Raw genomic sequence first — 17,671 nt, forward strand, 5'->3', positions numbered from 1 at the left:
TTAAACCCAGCTAAACTCTTTTTTACACCCATGTATATCTGAGAAAAAGCTTTTCATGCTTTTTAAGATGGTGTAAATCCACTGTACATTGTACATTCCAGTAATTAGCATTAAATGGATGCGAGTTTTTGTTTTTACTCTGTACTGTCTAGAATGACCTTTTGTTTATAATGGCAGTTTTTCTAAAATATCACCTTGTCATATGTGCTCGCTAAAATGGCTTCAGAGTACACCATTACATACATAGAGGCAACAGATTCCAGCATCCCATTGTATTTGTCTGGAGAAAGTGGAGCGTCATATACGTCTAAATTATAGTACTATAATTAATTTACAGTGGATCACATGACTGCCTTTATGTGAGAGGGATTGCTCATTATCACAAACACCTGAGACTTATCACCCCACTCTGCACTGCCTGCCAGGTTTGAGGTCCATTTTAGTGTCATTCAGCTCATTGTTTTCAGTCGTTTTCATTGGTCGACTGACAGCAAACTACTTGCCAACTATTTTGATAATCCATAGATTTGTTAAGTAATTTTTCGAGCAAATAATTGCAAATCAAATACACTCTGGATTGTTAGTTAAACAAAACAAGATACTTTCTGGTTGAATCCAGAAAATGCAAGTCTGGGCCAGCTGATGAACAGAATATGTGAGCAGAGTCTTCGCTGAGTCTTGCCATCCCTCTTGAAGTCTTTTTTACAGCATTAATTGTATAACAGTTAATAATAATTAAGCACAGAATTATTACATTATTTAACAAGAATTTAGAATTCAAAAAACGAATTACCTAAATTAACCAGAGTCAACTGGCTAATCAGATATTGCTAAATCCTCACTGGCGCATGGAAGAACATCAATCTTTTACAACGGATCCCCAGCCATTTCAAAAAAGTGAGAATTTCTCATTTCTAAATGACCAAAAGTGGTTCTAAGTGTTAAGAGAATGGCTGAGGAAATTAGTTTTCACAGTTAGTTTTTAAGTGCTCATCATTAAGAAAGTCTTAACGAACTAAGCACATCTTCACTCCTTATTTAAGAAATATATTGAATGCGTCTTGATAGTACAGTTCAAGACTCATTTAACTCGGGCATTTCTGCAACAACTACAACAATTGTGGTGGCTGGTTAGTGCAAACATGCATTCTTGCGGTGCATTTTCATAATGTTAGAGGCTTTGTGACTTATAAGACCTGATTTTACATCCTAACTTTTCATTGCCAGTCATTGTTGCTATGCTGTTTGCTTTGTTTATCTTAATTCATTAATCCAGTTTATTTGGGTGTTCCTCAGGGAGCAAATTAAGGCCTGCTGTTTTTTGTGTTTTTTGGTTCAGTGCTAAATTATTCTAGGTATGCATGCTGCAAAGCTCCATCTGCATCTGATTCCCTTTCCACCGTGTATCCTCGTACATCTCCTTTATCTTCAGAATATTAATGTGCTGCACTGTCAGAAGCCATTGTTGTGATTGGTAAGGAAATCTTTTTGCATGACTGGGTTCTTTTGTATTATCAGGCATATTGTACCTCTGCAAATCACACCAAATCTGACATGATAGGGGGAGAGTGCATGTCTGCGTATATATGAAAGAGAGAGGAAACGTGAGAGATAGGGACCGAGGGTCATGATGGAGAGGCGGGAGGTGGGGTGTAGAGGCATATGGCAGTTGTTAAAAAAAGTGAGAGGGATGGGAACCTTCAGAAAAGCGCTGGAGGGCTCAGAGGGAGAAGTGTGAGGGAATGAGAGAGGGAGTGTAAGGGGAAGGCTGGGGGGACGAGTGATAAAAAAGTGGAGAGGATAAGTGAGAAGGAGAGATGTAAATGGTAGGAGGTGAAGAAAAGGGAATGAGGGAAAAAAGTGAGAGAAGAGAGAGACGGGTGGACGAGGGAATGAGAAAGAGAGGGAGAGAGAAAGTGCTGTAGGGTTGATATTTAATGTGATAAATGAGTTGTGACAGTCCGCCTCTAACCCCCTTCCATCCAGTGAGGAGGAGGAACACAGAAATAGAAAGCATTATGGGTAAAAGGACATATACAGCATTATATATGTATATAGAAAGAAGGAGGTGCACGCAGCTGTAGAGAAGAGGAGGTAAAGGAAAATCAGTGCAGGGAAAAGGACATTCATAGACAGCATTATAGATGTACAAAGTGAAGGAGGCGAGTGGGGATGCATACATATAGAGGGAGAAGCAGAGAGTGAAGCAAAGCAATTTGGGTAAAGGACATGGAGAGAGAATAGAAGGAGAGAGGTAATGGCAGAGGTGGGGGGGGGAGGGGGGAGGGTGGAAGGGGTGCACAATGCAGCGTCGGGTTAATGATCTACTGTACGAGATTCTTCGAAATAAGTGGGAGAGGGGAGAGAAATGAAAGCGAGAGACAAAATGGAAAGAAAGGAAATTTAAAGCGCGATGCAAATCCTCCACGGTGATTGCCTCTCCTCTATTGTGCGGGTGTCATGTCTTCAAGGGACAGCTAATTACAACTTGTCATCGTACAGCGTGGAACAATAGCAGAGGGTTTTTTTTCTTGTTTTTTCCCTCATATGAGACAGCCGGTCGGTGGGCCAGCACGGCGCTGGTCTATCTGCTGTGGTAGTGGACTACAGACTGGAGGGAGAGAGTCTAGTAGACAATGACAGCCACTGTAGTTTTGGTTGGGGAGTGGAAGCTTGGGAGATGACTCATAGGGAGGAATGAAGAAGGGAGAAACAGAGGGAAAGACGAGAGGGAGGGCCAGGGAGTTTTGAAGAAATGAAAGTCAGGAGCGAGAAGAAAAGGGGTGTTAGAGACCCGATGGCTGAAGTTGCCTGTTTGATCTCCCAGCTCCTCTCTCCTGAGTCAGCGTTAACCACCTCTTACTCTTCTGTCTTTCTCTTTCTTCTTCTCTAACTCTGTTCTGATTCCTCTTCTTTGACACCTCCGTCTCTTCACGCCGCTCTAAACTCCTCGGCGGCGCTCAGTTAATGGCCCCAAGCCAACGTGTGATCAAAGATGGCAATCGTGGCATACCGTTTCTGCTGGGGGAGTGCAGTTTTCAATCAATTAACCATAAAACCACAGATACAATAAAATGCTCTGTCTCTGTTTGGGGTGATTTTACAGTCGCTTCCCTGCAGAGTGCACACAGTGAAAATATGAAAGTTCCTAACTTATTCCTGTCTTTTCCCCTGTTCTCCGTCTGTCTCTCCAGTGTGGACAGCGAGGTTCTCTCAGGAGCCGGCAGACCAGTCGGTGGTGCGGGGCCAGAGGGTGATCCTGTCCTGTGTTGTCTTCAACTACTCAGGCATTGTTCAGTGGACCAAAGATGGCCTGGCTCTGGGCATCGGAGAGGACCTGCGGGGTGAGACATCATACAGCCTCCTCGGACTTCCTTCACTCGGTTCAGCATGTGACTAAGACGGGCTGTTCACAGCTGATTCTGATACTGTTGGATTGGAGCTGCTGAAAGGCAAAATTTAATGCTACATGTTTAAAGCTGCAGAATTTTACTGAATGTCTTGGGTTCGTTCTGCCACTGTGTTTTTTTTTTTTTTTTTTGCTTGCCACTGTTTCACTTGTTATACCACATTTCTGAGTGCGGGGGGAAGACACGTTTAACGTTTAAAGCCCTGTTTTATGCTTACAGTGATATGTAAGTGCAGCGTTTGCAGTGCGGAGGGCGAGAGCTGTGCTCAAACTGAAACTTACAAACATTTCATTAACATAAACACTACAGTATGTGCTGCAGTTAAGAGCAAGGGAACACTAGTTAGCAGGAGAGAGAAGAAGTTGACAGAGGCATAAATAATGGATAAATGAAACCAAAGCTACTGAAAAGCAGCGTCTCTGACAGCGTTTTTGACTGATACATGCTCATACAGTGTGACATTGCGTGTATGTAACTGTGGCGGCTAATGCATGCTGACAAATTATTTTTACTGCTGAATATTCGAGTTACAGCTAGATTGAGCCAGCCGAGCACTTTTTGGCCCGGAGATGCACGAGGCTAGTGTTATGCTAAATAGAGCCACAGCAGCCATCCCATCACACCATGCTGTAGCACCGCACTGTACTTGAGGTTCAAATTAAAATTGGCCACCTTATCATCCAGCATTTGATGGGAAAATCTATTCTCCCCCAGGCACATTGTACTGACACCCTTCAACTCGGTTGAGGAGCATCACATCATCACCTCTGTCATATCCGCAGTGGGCGACACTGACCGGCTAATACCTGATTTTTATTGAGAGGCCGTTTCACCCACTAATACATAGCTCCGCTCCACTACGCCGCTCTGTACCCGCTCTGTTCACTCCGAGCTTCCTCTTTCTATTTTTGCCTCCCAGTGATGACATTTCCAGTTTGATTTATTGCGTCTCCGTCTTGTCCGTCTGTCAACAACAACAGTTTGAGACACAGCATGTCTGACTTTGACGAAACTTGGGGGAATGACGCATCTCCTCGCTGCGTTTCAGCATTTTCCAGAATTGCACAGATTAGCCCAAAGAGGGCTGTGCAATTACTGGCAACAACAAATGGGCATATTTTTAACTGATTGGTCCGGGGGGAGACTGCATCATTTGTGACATGCTGTTGCCTTGTTTTTGTTGATGTAGCTGCTGTTTTCTCCAGAATTTGTGTCTTTTAAAAAAAATATTTCTAATTAACTTTCACATTTCTTTCCCCTTCCTTTCTTTTTCTTTTATTTGGCCTTTTCCTCTACTGTACGCACTGGTTTTGGATTCATATTTTAGTTCTCTGGCCTCTCCTCTCCTCTCCTCTCCTCTCCTCTCCTCTCCTCTCCCTCTTTCAGCTGCCTCTGTTGTGCTGAGCCCTTTGCTTCCATTTAACTTCTCCACCATGTCGCTCTCTCTTTCTCTCCTCACCTTCACCTTGCTTGACGCACACTCTCAGTCCATCCCCTCCTCTTCCGCTCAACCCCTCTGTCCCTTCTTTCTCTCTTCCTCTGTCCCTGTCTGTCCTTCCCTCTCCAATCTTTCTGTCTCTCCCCCCTTTCTTTTAATCATATTGTTACTGTAATGGTCCAGTGCTTCAAGCCAAAGCTTTTAAATAAAAACATGTGAATGAACACTGGCCGCTTCATGCACACATACACTCAGTGGGTGGGAGTGTGTGTGTGTGTGTGTGTGTGTGTGTTTGTGTATGAGGCTCTGTCCCTCTGCCACCACCCCCCCACCCCCACCCCCCTCGTTCTCGGGGCTTTTCATACGCTTTCTCGCTCTCGACATTTCACATGCAAATGCACGTACATACAAGGCACACATGCATGCAAAAACAAGGACACACAAGGTTAGGCAAGCAGCAAAAGCTCCGCTCAGACGCTGCACATGCAAACAACACAGAGAAATTCACATGCGATCTTCGTCTGGGCAGCAGAACATGAATTCTGCACCATGGACTGGAGTCGATTTGAGTCCTCTAAAACGTTGCTGTCATAATGCATTCATCTTCCCCCCCCCCCTGTCGCTGAGAGAGAGCATGGGTGCCACCTAATGGTGAGAATGTACACCAGTGACACAGCTGGGCCGTGTGGAGGATGGGGGAAGGGGGAGGATTGGAGAGACTGTGTTGCGTGTGTGTAACAGTGCTGCTGCGAATGCGTGTGTTTGGTCAGGCGTTGGTTTGTTCATCTATCGCATCATGTGGCCGTGCATCTCCCTGGTGTCGTTCGGCCCGATGGGGAAAAGGTCTGATTTTTGCTTCATGTGTGACACGGATCTAATGTTTTTTTTAATTTTTTTATTTGCATGAACTGCAACAAGCTGTGTGGAGTCTGATTCAGACTGCATGGGTATGTGGGGCTCCTCAGACCTGTGACGAATGAGCAGTTTATAATTGAAAGTTGAATACACCTTCAGCCAGCATTAGACACACAGAGGGCAGCAAGAACAGTTGGAGAGAATCAAATGCACTGATTAGTGTGATTAGGGAAATTTTTAATCTGCTAAAATGTGAAGAAGAAATGTGAGCCTGTAAACCAAATGTGTTCAACACAAACAGAAGAAAGCAGAGGCTTCAAAAATTAAATATGTGTAATATTTGTTGCTCTTTTTGACATGTGTGTCACTTTATATTGTTATCAAATAGTGTTTGACTTGTAACTTTATATAGATATAAAGAGATATCAGATAAAACATTCAGCACAAAGGCCTGAGGTGGAAATCTAGCTTTTTTTTTTTTAATGATGCCTATTTCACTCCTAATATACAGTGTGTGTGTGTGTGTGTGTGTGTGTGTGTGTGTCTCCCAGCCTGGCCAAGATACCGCGTGCTGCGCGTGCAGGAGTTGGGCCAGTACAACCTGGAGATCCTGTCAGCTGATCTGTCTGATGACTCCCTGTACGAGTGCCAGGCCCCTGATGCTGCCCTGAGGTCCAGGAGGGCCAAACTCACCGTCCTCAGTACGTTTGTGTGTCTGCGCAAATCTCCTCATCAAAGTATGCGAGATGTTCTGTGTCTCTAACGCTCCCCTCTCCTACTCCAGTCCCCCCAGACGAACCGGTGATCGATGGGGGTCCGGAGGTGTTGCTGAATGCGGGGGAGTCCTACAACCTGAGCTGTGTGTCTCGAGGGGCCAAACCGCCTTCTATGATCGAGTGGCTTAAAGATGGTCTGCCTGTGGAGGGGGCCGCCAGTACCACTGTAAGTCTGAAAGAGACATCCCACTCACCAAGACACGCTCAACGCATTCATGAAGTCTTTTCACGCTTACAGTATTTTATCCTTGTTCATCGCGTCATCAGGAGGTGCTTCCAGACAGGAAGAGGGTGACCACGCGTAGCTACCTGCCCATCCAGCCTGTTGACACCGACACTGGGAGGAACTACAGCTGTGTGGCCACCAACCTGGCTGTTCCCAACGGCAAAAGCACAACCGTCACCCTCAACGTACACCGTAAGCAATTAAATAACATAAAGACGAGGTGGCACTGTTTTTCATTCCAGTTTGTCAATGTCAAACGTTAGATGTATTCCATTAGTTGCATCTAACTGTCTTCAGATTGCTGTATATATATTTATATACATACACGTATATATGTGTGTGTGTGTGTATTGTTGTTTTTATATATCTGTGTGTGTATTAGTTAGGCTGCTGTTGTTACGTGAGTCTACCTCTTACTCTCTCTCTCTCCTCCAGATCCACCGACAGTGACCTTGTCCATTGAGCCTCGCTCTGTCCTGGAGGGGGACAGAGTCACCTTCACCTGCCAGGCTCACGCCAACCCTCCTATTATGGGCTACAGGTCTGCATCCACGCACATTCTCATTTTCACTTACAGCAGCAGTTACCTGGCCAGCTTGTATGACCGAAATGTAGTGTTTGTTTTAACTGACTGTGGTTTCAAGCTGTGTTTCTGTATTTTGCTTTGAAAGGAGAGTGTTAAACCCTCCCTAACTGGCCAGAAAGGTCTCGCATGTAAATGAATTTAGAAGAAATCAGACTTTTTTATATTTGTGGCCTCTATTTGTGTCTCGCATGTTGTTCCAGGGTGGGCACATATATATTTTTAATTGTATATAACAACATACGTTTTAACCCCAGGTGGGCTAAGGGGGGTGTGGTGCTGCAGGGCGCCAGGGAGAGCGTGTTCACCACCAAGGCCGACCACTCCTTCTTCACCGAGCCCGTCTCCTGTCTGGTTTTCAACGCTGTGGGAAAGACCAACGTCAGCATCCTGGTGGACGTTCACTGTGAGTCACACCACACTCATCCCTCAGTCGCTTGTGGCCCACTTCACTCACCGCAGTCTGGAGTCAGACAGATAAAACACACCATTGTTGTGTTTCTTTCTCCTCTGAGCACCCTCTCGCCTTTAGTCCTGCTGCATTATTACTCAAACACAACAAAGAACATCTCTCTCTCTCTGTTCCTGTGTCTCCAGTCGGCCCTATTCTGTTGGTGGAGCCGCAGCCAAAAACAGTAGATGTTGACTCTGATGTCACCCTCAACTGCAAATGGGCTGGAAACCCTCCTCTCACACTCACCTGGTTCAAAAAGGGTTCAAACATGGTAAGCAGCTAAGAGCCCACGCTCCTATTCACACTATTTTCACAGTACACACTTTTCCTCTCATTCATTCTTATCACTCATCTCGTCTGTACACCTGGATGTCTTTCTTCTCTTCTTCCCCTTCATGACCTCTTTCTCTCAATTTCACATTTCTTGATCTTGTGTTCTTTGTATCACTTAGGCTCTGATTACATTTAATACATTCGGCGGCCGTAATGTAGTCACACACACCTTCTAAATGTACACGTTGCAGCAGAAACAGATGAGAAGATTGATGCCATGGATGCGAAGTTGACAAAAGTTGCCTGTCAGCATCTGTAAAGTTCACTAATTAACACGTTATATCCTGTTATATATATATATATATATATACATATATATTAAATCCACAGTAAATGAAGTCTGCCTCATCATATGACTGCCTCATCAATCTATGAACTATGTCTCGGCCCTACGCCTACCTCTCTACAATGAGTCTTGTTCAGGTATTTCTCTGGCTCTAGGTGGTTACACATTCGGCCATAATCACGCCGCTAATTTTTCGATGGATTTGGTTGCTAGGCAACTGCTAAATCTTTGTGATGGGTTAAAAGCGGATGTGCAAGTTTGCATTGTTAGCCAGTCAGGGTCAGAGTAGTAGAGCACATACACTCTAATAAAGCCAGACATGCAGCATGATCTATTAAAATAATAAGGCACACGGGCGGAGGCACAATAGTACATCTGCCTCTCGTCTACGTATGCGCATGTGGGCTTGTATTTTGTTTATTTTGTTCCTTGTTTATATTCTTGTCCTTTTTTCCACTCCCCCACAGGTTCTTAGTAACAGCAACCAGCTGTATCTGAAGTCGGTGAGCCAGGCGGATGCCGGGCAGTATGTATGCAAGGCCATCGTCCCACGGATTGGAGTAGGAGAGACTGAGGTCACGCTCACCGTTAACGGTCAGAAAACATCCACACAATTTAATGTGTCACTGCTTGTAGATGAATATGGTGTACTTTCTAAAAGGTCATCTTCTTGGTAATTGAAAAAAAAAATGTTGTATGTTCAAAGTGGCAGCCATTTATTTTTAAAATCCAATAATTCTTTAGCAGACCTGGTAAGGTCAGTGTCTTTAAAAAAAAAAGGGGAAAAACACCAGGCTTGAATGTGATTTTTGCAGCTCGTGGTAATTTTTCAAATTTCTGTCTTTCACACACGCTCTCATATTCTTTCATTCTTGGCCACTGCAGGTCCTCCCATCATCTCCAGTGATCCGGTCCAGTACGCAGTGAGAGGGGAGAGAGGAGAGGTGAAATGCTACATAGCCAGTACACCTCCTCCAGATAAGATTGTAAGTAAAAAGATGAGAAAATGTGCAAAAAAAAGAAGTGCTATGAAACACATCTAGCACCAAACCCGCACTGAAAATGTCAAAATTTTAGCCGAGCATCAATTATTCAGAGGCAAACAAGGAAAAGCTTCGTCACAAAGAGCCCAGGGTTGTACAGCGGATAACTGGTCTGACAGCGATTTGTGTGTTACTGTTACTGTACCTTCCTGCTCCTAAATGGCTCCACAGTAAATGCTTTTAGGCAATGTCCCCTTTTCTTTTTGAGTGGTGACTCACTCTTAAACTCTCCCAGAATTTTCCTCCATCACATCACATAAACAAACCAACAGTAACACTAAGCCGGTCCACTTTTAGCTCCTGCGTCAGAAATCAGCCCGGATGCTCTCTCCACTTGGCTGTATCGCAGAGGCGCAGTAGTAGTAGTTCCTCGGCTCCCCGGCCTCTGTGACGGATCCATCCTGACTCGCAGTGCGCGCTCCTAATGCAAGTGGCGGAGGCTGGGACAAAAAAAGGTTTATAAAATATAAAGGACTGGAGAGGAACCGTTGTCCCAGTAAACGGCGCAGCCAGGAGATTATCTTCTCTGGAATAAGTGGGCAGATTATGGGAACATGTGGGCTTATGCATAATTAACTCGCCTTAGTACAGTACCTCAATGCTGAATAATACAGTTGCTTTTAGTGGCTTTAAAGATGGAGAATGTGCAAGATTTTCGCCTGCTCAGTCACCCCCACCCACCTCCACCTCAGCGTGCAGGAACATACAAACTGTTGCTGATCCAAGCAAGTCATGCCATGTGTGTGTTTACATGTGAGCGTGGACTTAATGTGAATTTATGTGGTTCGTTTCTACAGCATCTCTGAGTGTTAGACAGATTTCCTGTGCCATGTCCAAAAACGGCTTTGCACTGAATTAAAAATTAAACATATATTTTACTTATGAGACACAAGAAATAGGGTTCCCACAGTCGTGGAAAACCTGGAAAAATCATGGAAATTCATAATCTCATTTATCAGGCTTTGTAGGAGTCACAGAATAAGGCTCTGTGTAATCAATTCATTTAAATTTTACAGTAATCTTCCATGGATAACCTTGGATAACCTTATTTTCTGTAGCTGCTGGTGTAGTGTAGCTCATTTTGTTTACTATCACGTACGTTTCTTCATTTTCTCACCATCTCTCCCTCCATGGGAGGCAGGAACATTGAAGAGAGATTAAAAAAGATGAAGGAGTAGACCTAGGGGATGAGTTCAAACCAACCATGATGGTATATTTTGTCAAAGCCATTTTTTGTGTTGCAAATGCATTAAGAATACATTTATCTGATGCTCGAAGGAAAGGTGAAGACATTAACACAGTCTGAGCTTAAGGCTACATGCTTATGTTACCGCATTGTTTTTCAGACTTGGATGTAGAAAGTGGGTGTGTATATGTGTGTGCAGCAGGGAAGAAGTGTCAGGGGTCAGGGAGTGTGTGTGTGTGTGTGTGTGTGTGTAGTGTTTGTTACTAGCACCCTGAACAGTCTGAGCGTGTGCCGGCATATGTTGCTGCATCGCTCTTCAGACTTGCATCCAGTAATGAGTTTATAGAAATGCATTAAGAGTCCACTGATAGTTATTTATTATTCATTATCATTATTTATTTAAATAATGGACAATGTGTTGAGTGTGCCTGTATTTTGAAGTATTTTGTCGTGAACATAACTACGAGAGATTCAGAAAAGGTTGCTGTTAAATTTTCATCCAATAATATCAAAATAACAATTAGGAAAGAGTAAAGTATACTGGTTCTGTTTGCGTACTTAAAGCTTGTAAGTGGTCATGGGAATCACATTATAGAGGTCCATTATAGAGGTATTTTTGAAATTTTGCTCATGAAAATATGCGAGAACCCTAAAGATGACAACACGTGTAACCACACTAATACAGAAAGGCATCATTTTTCAAAAGGAGCACAATACACTGTTGTCATAGCTGTCCTTAAAGAAATAGTTGAGTATTCTGGGTAATAAGCTTAAGCTGTGTTTTTGCCAAGAGTTAGATGAAAGATCGATAGTACTCTCATGTCTGTAAATATGAAGCTACAGCCAGAAGCCGATTAGCTTAGCTTAGCACAAAGACTGGAAACAGGGGGAAACAGCTAGCCGGGCTCTTTAGAGGTTATATATTGTTGGTTTAATCCAAATTAAAACCATGATGGCATGGTTGTGTCTAATGCAGAAAAATACTATTATTATCTGATATAATCTGACATGGCCTCCTCTGGGTGTGTGTGTGTGTGTGTGTGTGTGTGTGTGTGTGCTGCAGGTTTGGGCGTGGAAGGAGAACGTGTGGGAGAAGGAGAAGGGGACGCTGCTAGAGAGGTACACGGTGGAGCAGAGCAAACCGTCGGCCGAGGGCGGCGGCGTCCTCTCCACCCTCACCATCAACAACGTGATGGAGTCTGACTTCCTGTCCACCTACAACTGCACGGCCTGGAACTCGTTCGGCCCGGGCACCATGATCATCACGCTGGAGGAGACAGGTGTGTTTTATATGTTCATTATTTGGCATGCAGTGGTTTCATCAGGGAAACGGGAGTCTGTAAAATGAGTCTTTGATACTTTCTGTTAGATAATGTATTTGCTTCTTTATTAACGTAAAAGAATATTACCTGAAAAATGAGTTTGGCAGCACCCTTTTCCATCCCTGAGAAGTGTTTACAGGTATTTCTCTCACGCTGCATACAGCCCTAACAACACTTAGAATAAGCTAGGGTGCCTGTACATAACCTGTAAGGCGAAACTCAGGGCAAAAAAGACAGTACACACTTGCTCCATTACTCTGGTAGCAGGACAGTTAGAGAATAATGTTCACTGAAGCATTCAAACTCAATAATCCAGGAAATTTTGTATAATCAAAAAATCCTTTTCACTCTCAATTACTCATTTTATTTGTTCATGAGGTAAAAATCCATCAGGTTTGATGTTTTACCTTTTGATCCTCAGACCCTCATCAGGTAAAAATTGTCTAACGAAGATCAGTGAACAGAAACATCGCAAATGAAGTGAGCAAAGCAGTGGACAGTGCAGTGATTTGTTTGGTTCTTCTTGAACTGACGCTTTTTTTTTTTTGAGACTTTCTAACATTTTACACGTCAATAATAGAACAAACACACATCCTCTCAGTAACAGGGGATGGTACACCCTTGTGTATTTGAGGTTTGAGGTTCATAAAATCTTGATTGTGCAGCTACAAACAGACATTTGCACCCTTAACTCCATTCCTCTGTGTGTGTGTGTGTCTCTGTCTCTCTCTCTCTCTCCCCCCCCTCGCCCTCATTTCAGAGGAGGTCCCGGTGGGGATAATAGCTGGTGGGACGGTGGGATCCACCATCCTCTTGTTCATCTTCCTGCTGGTCCTCGTTCTTATCTTCTACCGGCAGCGCAAAGGCAGTGAGTCATGCACTCCATGTGATTAACACACACCGTATAAAAACACAATCTGCACGTACAGTAGACACTTTACTGTTGTTTATAGACGGAAGAGAAGGATTATGATTTAAATGCTCATCATTTGACCGAATAACCTGCAGACAATCAAACCCAGACAACTTTGTCTCCACCATATGGATGTAGGTCCCCTCTGAACTCGCTCCTCCAGCTCGTGAAAACACACCGGTCGGCATGCGTGCGTCCAGCTGTATTCAACCTTGCCGTGTTTTGTTTCCAGGTCGGCGCGGGGTCACGCTGGGTAAGCCCGACATCAAGGTGGAGACGATAAACAAGGAGACCCAGAGCTTGGAGGAGGACTCCGGCAGCTTGTCCACGGCTTCGCGCATGGTCAAGGCCATGTACTCGGTGAGCAGCAGCGGGATATGTGTGCTCGGGCCGGACTCTGTTTACACAGCCTGTAGTTGTAGAAAAAACCTCAGATTAACTCAGTAACCTCTCCCTATGCCACACTGTACCTTTTGACTAAAACAAACTCTATGCTTTCCCCTGCAATTGCTCCTTTTAACACTTTTAATTCCATTTTCTCTTTTCCTGTCATACTCTGTTGCCTCCTTCCCTCTTCTGTTTTGTTATGGCACCTTCTCTCCTCCTTTTTGTTTTTGTTTTGTTTTGTTGTTTGACGGTTTAGTTTCTCCCCTCTGTGTCCTTCTCTCCCTCCAATCAGCCCTTTAAAGACGACATAGAGCTCAAGTCTGACCTCCGCAGCGACACCCTGGACACCCGCCAGGAGTACGACCTTAAGGTGAGACGCCGGAAACACTCGTTTATATCAAATCGGGAAGCAGATTGTCTTCAAAATCTAAACAAACGTACTCTTTTTCCTCCTAAAGTTCTAAAGTACAAAGAAGGGTTATGATCACAGGTACAGAAATAGGTAGGAAAACACAGATGTATTCAACATAAAGTCAAAACCAACTAAATATTGAAATCAAAATGATGCCAAAGTCAGAGTGAGGTCTTGTGGAGTTCATCTTGGAGCAAGGTTTCATTCTAATTATACCTCAAAGGGCTCCAGATATCCTAATCGTTACTGACATGGTGACTCTGAGTGATGACTTTCATCCAGTGATGTACAGCCTTTCTTCTCCGATGGGAGTGATGTCACCCAAGATGACACTAAGTGTATCTACCAGGCAGAAATAATCATCAGATGAGTTTTTTACTTTAAAGGAAGCCTCATTCATTCACATATAATCCCGACTGGCTGATCTCAAAAATAATTGTTTCACTGTTAACAGTAATCCAGGTTCACTGACAAGTGCTGATGTTTTAGATAAGAGGTGTTTCTCTTAAGTGGAAGGACTTCACTGCCACCGCAAAACACCGAAACTGATTTTTTACATACGCCATAAGTGTCTAAAAGTCTAAAAGTTGAAAAGAAGTAGCCAGAAGGAGACAAAGAGGAGGGATTTGAGGAGACAGAATCAGTGGCAGTTGGCTTGAGCAAAACTTTTAAATGTTACATACATTTTAAATATTAAATATATTCATCTCTTTATAAACAGCTGGCCTCTTTCATTCCATATTTTCTCTTTATGCGTCATTTTGTTCTGTACCTGTAGCTTAATAAACACATTAAACTTCATTGCTCCTTCATTTGACTGCCATGTCCAGGTCTTGTGTGCATCCTCTCAGCGTATTCGCACACGTGTATAAGAGCACAACCAAAGGGGCTGCTGTTGCAAATATGACTTATAACCTCTGACTTACTAATGTGACTACAGCCCAGTTAAGACTCCACCTCCCAGTGCAGCCGTCAAACCTCTTTCTGTCCTCTGCTTTGCTTCATTCGACAGTTACAGTTAGGTTTGTGTCGGCGTCAGCTGCTCTTTTCTTCTCTGGGTAACAAGTTGTTGGCTCTAAGTTAAAAAAGAACAAACAGACTCATTTTTATGATTTCAAGCCTGTCTGTCATTTGGACTAATCAGCAAAAACAACTGAGATGACTGCCTATGTGTTCTGCTTCCTGTTTGTAGGGGCCTCCGCGTTAGTGTTTCATTCAACATCTGTGGGAATGTTAGAGTGGGATATTTAAGACAAAAGTGGAGCAGCGCCCTTCACTCTCAGTCCAGCTGTGAGGCAGCTAACGTCTCTGATTACTTACAAAGCTGGCTCGCTCCTCTTCAACATATTTATGGATAAAATAGAAATAGAAACTCAAATAGGAAAGAAATTTGAAAAAGATAAATGAGTGCTCTGCCCATTCAGCTGGCATGAATCATTTATACATTTTGACACTGTGGGGCTGTGCTTAGGTGATGAATGGATTTTCACGCATAAAGCTGCCAAAACGTTCTGCTGAAACCCCCCGCCCCCCCCATGAATATTCTGTGAGGGCGAACACACCACCCCTCTAGCTGGAGCGCTGGCTTGGATCACTTTGAAGAAACACAGACATGAATCCACCCCAGGAGTTGGTTAGATCAGCCCGACAACAGCCTCAGCCAGCCTGTGTTTTCCTCCCCGCCGCCTGGAGCACCAGAGCAGTGAAACAGAGTCGGGTGGGGGAGAAGTCGGGTACGTGAGAGACGATGAGACGGCAGAATCATGTCAGAAATAATAGTAGAGCAGTGTTAGAGCGCTCGGCGGGGGGTGCAGTGAGCAGGGAGAGCATCCTTCCTTCACCCAGACAACGCTGCGTGTTGCCATGGACGCTAGACACTAGAAAAACGGTCAAATTAGAATGAAATTCCACACTACGTTGTGTAATATTTATATTAAGCAGCACTCGTCGTCGTGCCCCCTGGAATCTTTATTTAAACGTCACAAGAGGTACTAGAGATCCAGATTACACCCTGTTAACATTTACCCACACCGTTAATAATACCGCTGCATAAAAGATCTTTTGAAAGTTGACATAATTTTAGAGGGTGCTCTGGGATGCCAGTCTTCACATTACTCCTACAGCTGAAACGTGTAATTTTCTTGTGCAGTTAGTGTCATTGGAATTTTCAAGGACCTGTTTTCTCCGTAACTTGTTTGGATGCATTTCGGAAAAGGACTAAGGCTCTGATCTTGAGCAGCTGAGTCACAAGCAAGAGAGCAAACTGCCCTCACAGCACAATCTTAATGAATCAGGTCGCTCGCAGTTCACCCTGACCTCTGATCTTCTGCAAGAAAGAGGAATTCCCTTTTGGGACCAGGAAGAAACATAACATTATTATTATGGATTATTAGTAAAAATCTGTAGCCCTCATTATATCTTTTCTGAATGCCCACTCTGTGTTTTTGTCTCTCTTCAGGACCCCACCAATGGCTACTACAACGTGCGAGCCTCCACCCACGATGAAGGCCGCCCTGCCTCCCGCTCCACCATGCACTATTCTGACTACCGCTCCCCTACAGGAACACCGGGGGGAGCTGCATCTATCAGCAGCAGCGCTGGCGGCTCAGGAGCCACAGCCAGCGGAGGAGCCCCCGGTCCCCCCGGTCCCCTCACCTCCCCCGGCCGCCCTCAGGCCTGCTACGACCCCCGCCCCCCCTCTAGACTGTCCCACATCAGCTACGCCCAGTTCAACACCTTCACCCGTGGGGGCCAGAGCCAGCAGCCCCCAGCTAACCCCGCCCCCGTGGCCAGCGACTTTCCAGGGGACTGCAGCCTCCTGGACTCCACTTCCCAGCTGGCCTATGACAACTACGGATACCCCTCCCATTACCAGACCTACCGCATGGGTTTCGCCCCATCCAGCCTGGCCCCACTGGAGGCCGGCCCGTCTTATGAAATGTACGGGGTGGGATCTGGGGTGGGGGGCCCTGGGGTCGGCGTGAGTCCCGGGGGTCCCGCTCCCTCGGGATCAGAGACTGGACTGGGGAAGTACGGCAGCTCCACTCGCTTCTCCTACACCTCGCAACACTCTGACTACTCCCACAGCCGACACACACAGAGGATGCAGACTCACGTGTGAGACAGAGACGCATAAACACCTCACAGTCTTAGCAGAGCACGAGGAAGCATCTTATAAATAGTGTCACACCTAAAAAACACACACAATCCTAGATTTACACGCACACATTTTCACACGCAAACACAACTGCAGAAGACAAAAAAAAAACTTCACACACACACACACACACACACACACACACATGCACAGTCAGAAGACCATGCCCATGAGACAGGGAGGGTTTGAGAAACTTAGAGGCACAGAGAGAGAAGAAGAGCCGAGTGGAAAAAGGAGGCGTTTTTGTGAGACAGGGAAGGGAAATTCCACACAATTTTGAATTCCCTCACTCCCGATGTGTTTGAATATGTGAGCTCTGAAAGAGCGGACAGCGCAAGTCACAATCAAGACTGGGAAAGAGAGCAAGAACCAGAGACAGGATGAGAGATCACAGATCTTTGGAGCCTCATAGCTTTTGCTATGAACTTACTTTGTAAATGATGAGAGAGAACGTCTTAAGGCAGAACTGAGTGACTGTCAAATATGGTACACTGATCGGGAGAAACCTCAACCAGTGGAAGTCATTTCTGGCCGCCATTTTTTTTACTTTTGTGTTTTTCTTTTTTTTTTTTTTTTTGCTGGTTGTCTTATTCAATGATCATAGAGCACATATATATGGTATCCCATAATGCCCTTCTGTACAGTGGTACATGCCATCATGCCGGTTAGGCGGCGTGTTGGGGCGGGTTGGGGCTGGGGTGGGGTCGGGAGGGTGTCATCATTTTGCACTGCATCTACAGTATTCATGCTTAGACGTCCCTTATCTATATCTGTGTAATGTCTTCTTTTTATTTGCACACCAGACTAGAGCTTTGTATTCTATTTTTTAACATTACAGAATTATTTTTGTCAATGTAAAACATGTAATGTGTATGTATGGACCAAAAGTT

At 44.6% G+C, this 17,671-nt stretch overlaps 1 protein-coding gene across 1 annotated transcript in view; it reads left to right on the forward strand.

Annotated features, from left to right (window-relative positions):
- Window positions 1–17,432, forward strand: part of kirrel1a (kirre like nephrin family adhesion molecule 1a) — a 28,202-nt gene extending 10,770 nt beyond the window's left edge. Inside the window, exons 2-15 of the mRNA XM_070854474.1 lie at window positions 3,195–3,344; window positions 6,255–6,404; window positions 6,488–6,645; window positions 6,747–6,897; window positions 7,141–7,246; window positions 7,546–7,694; window positions 7,886–8,013; window positions 8,829–8,955; window positions 9,247–9,347; window positions 11,654–11,870; window positions 12,673–12,780; window positions 13,058–13,185; window positions 13,505–13,582; window positions 16,083–17,432. Coding sequence (XP_070710575.1) covers window positions 3,195–3,344; window positions 6,255–6,404; window positions 6,488–6,645; window positions 6,747–6,897; window positions 7,141–7,246; window positions 7,546–7,694; window positions 7,886–8,013; window positions 8,829–8,955; window positions 9,247–9,347; window positions 11,654–11,870; window positions 12,673–12,780; window positions 13,058–13,185; window positions 13,505–13,582; window positions 16,083–16,745 — 2,414 coding nt within the window. The 3' untranslated portion in view covers window positions 16,746–17,432. The remainder of the gene's footprint in view (window positions 1–3,194; window positions 3,345–6,254; window positions 6,405–6,487; window positions 6,646–6,746; window positions 6,898–7,140; window positions 7,247–7,545; window positions 7,695–7,885; window positions 8,014–8,828; window positions 8,956–9,246; window positions 9,348–11,653; window positions 11,871–12,672; window positions 12,781–13,057; window positions 13,186–13,504; window positions 13,583–16,082) is intronic.
- Window positions 17,433–17,671: the final 239 nt, after the last annotated feature.

This window comes from Pempheris klunzingeri, chromosome 23 (assembly GCF_042242105.1).
Source record: "Pempheris klunzingeri isolate RE-2024b chromosome 23, fPemKlu1.hap1, whole genome shotgun sequence".
NCBI lineage: Eukaryota > Metazoa > Chordata > Actinopteri > Acropomatiformes > Pempheridae > Pempheris > Pempheris klunzingeri.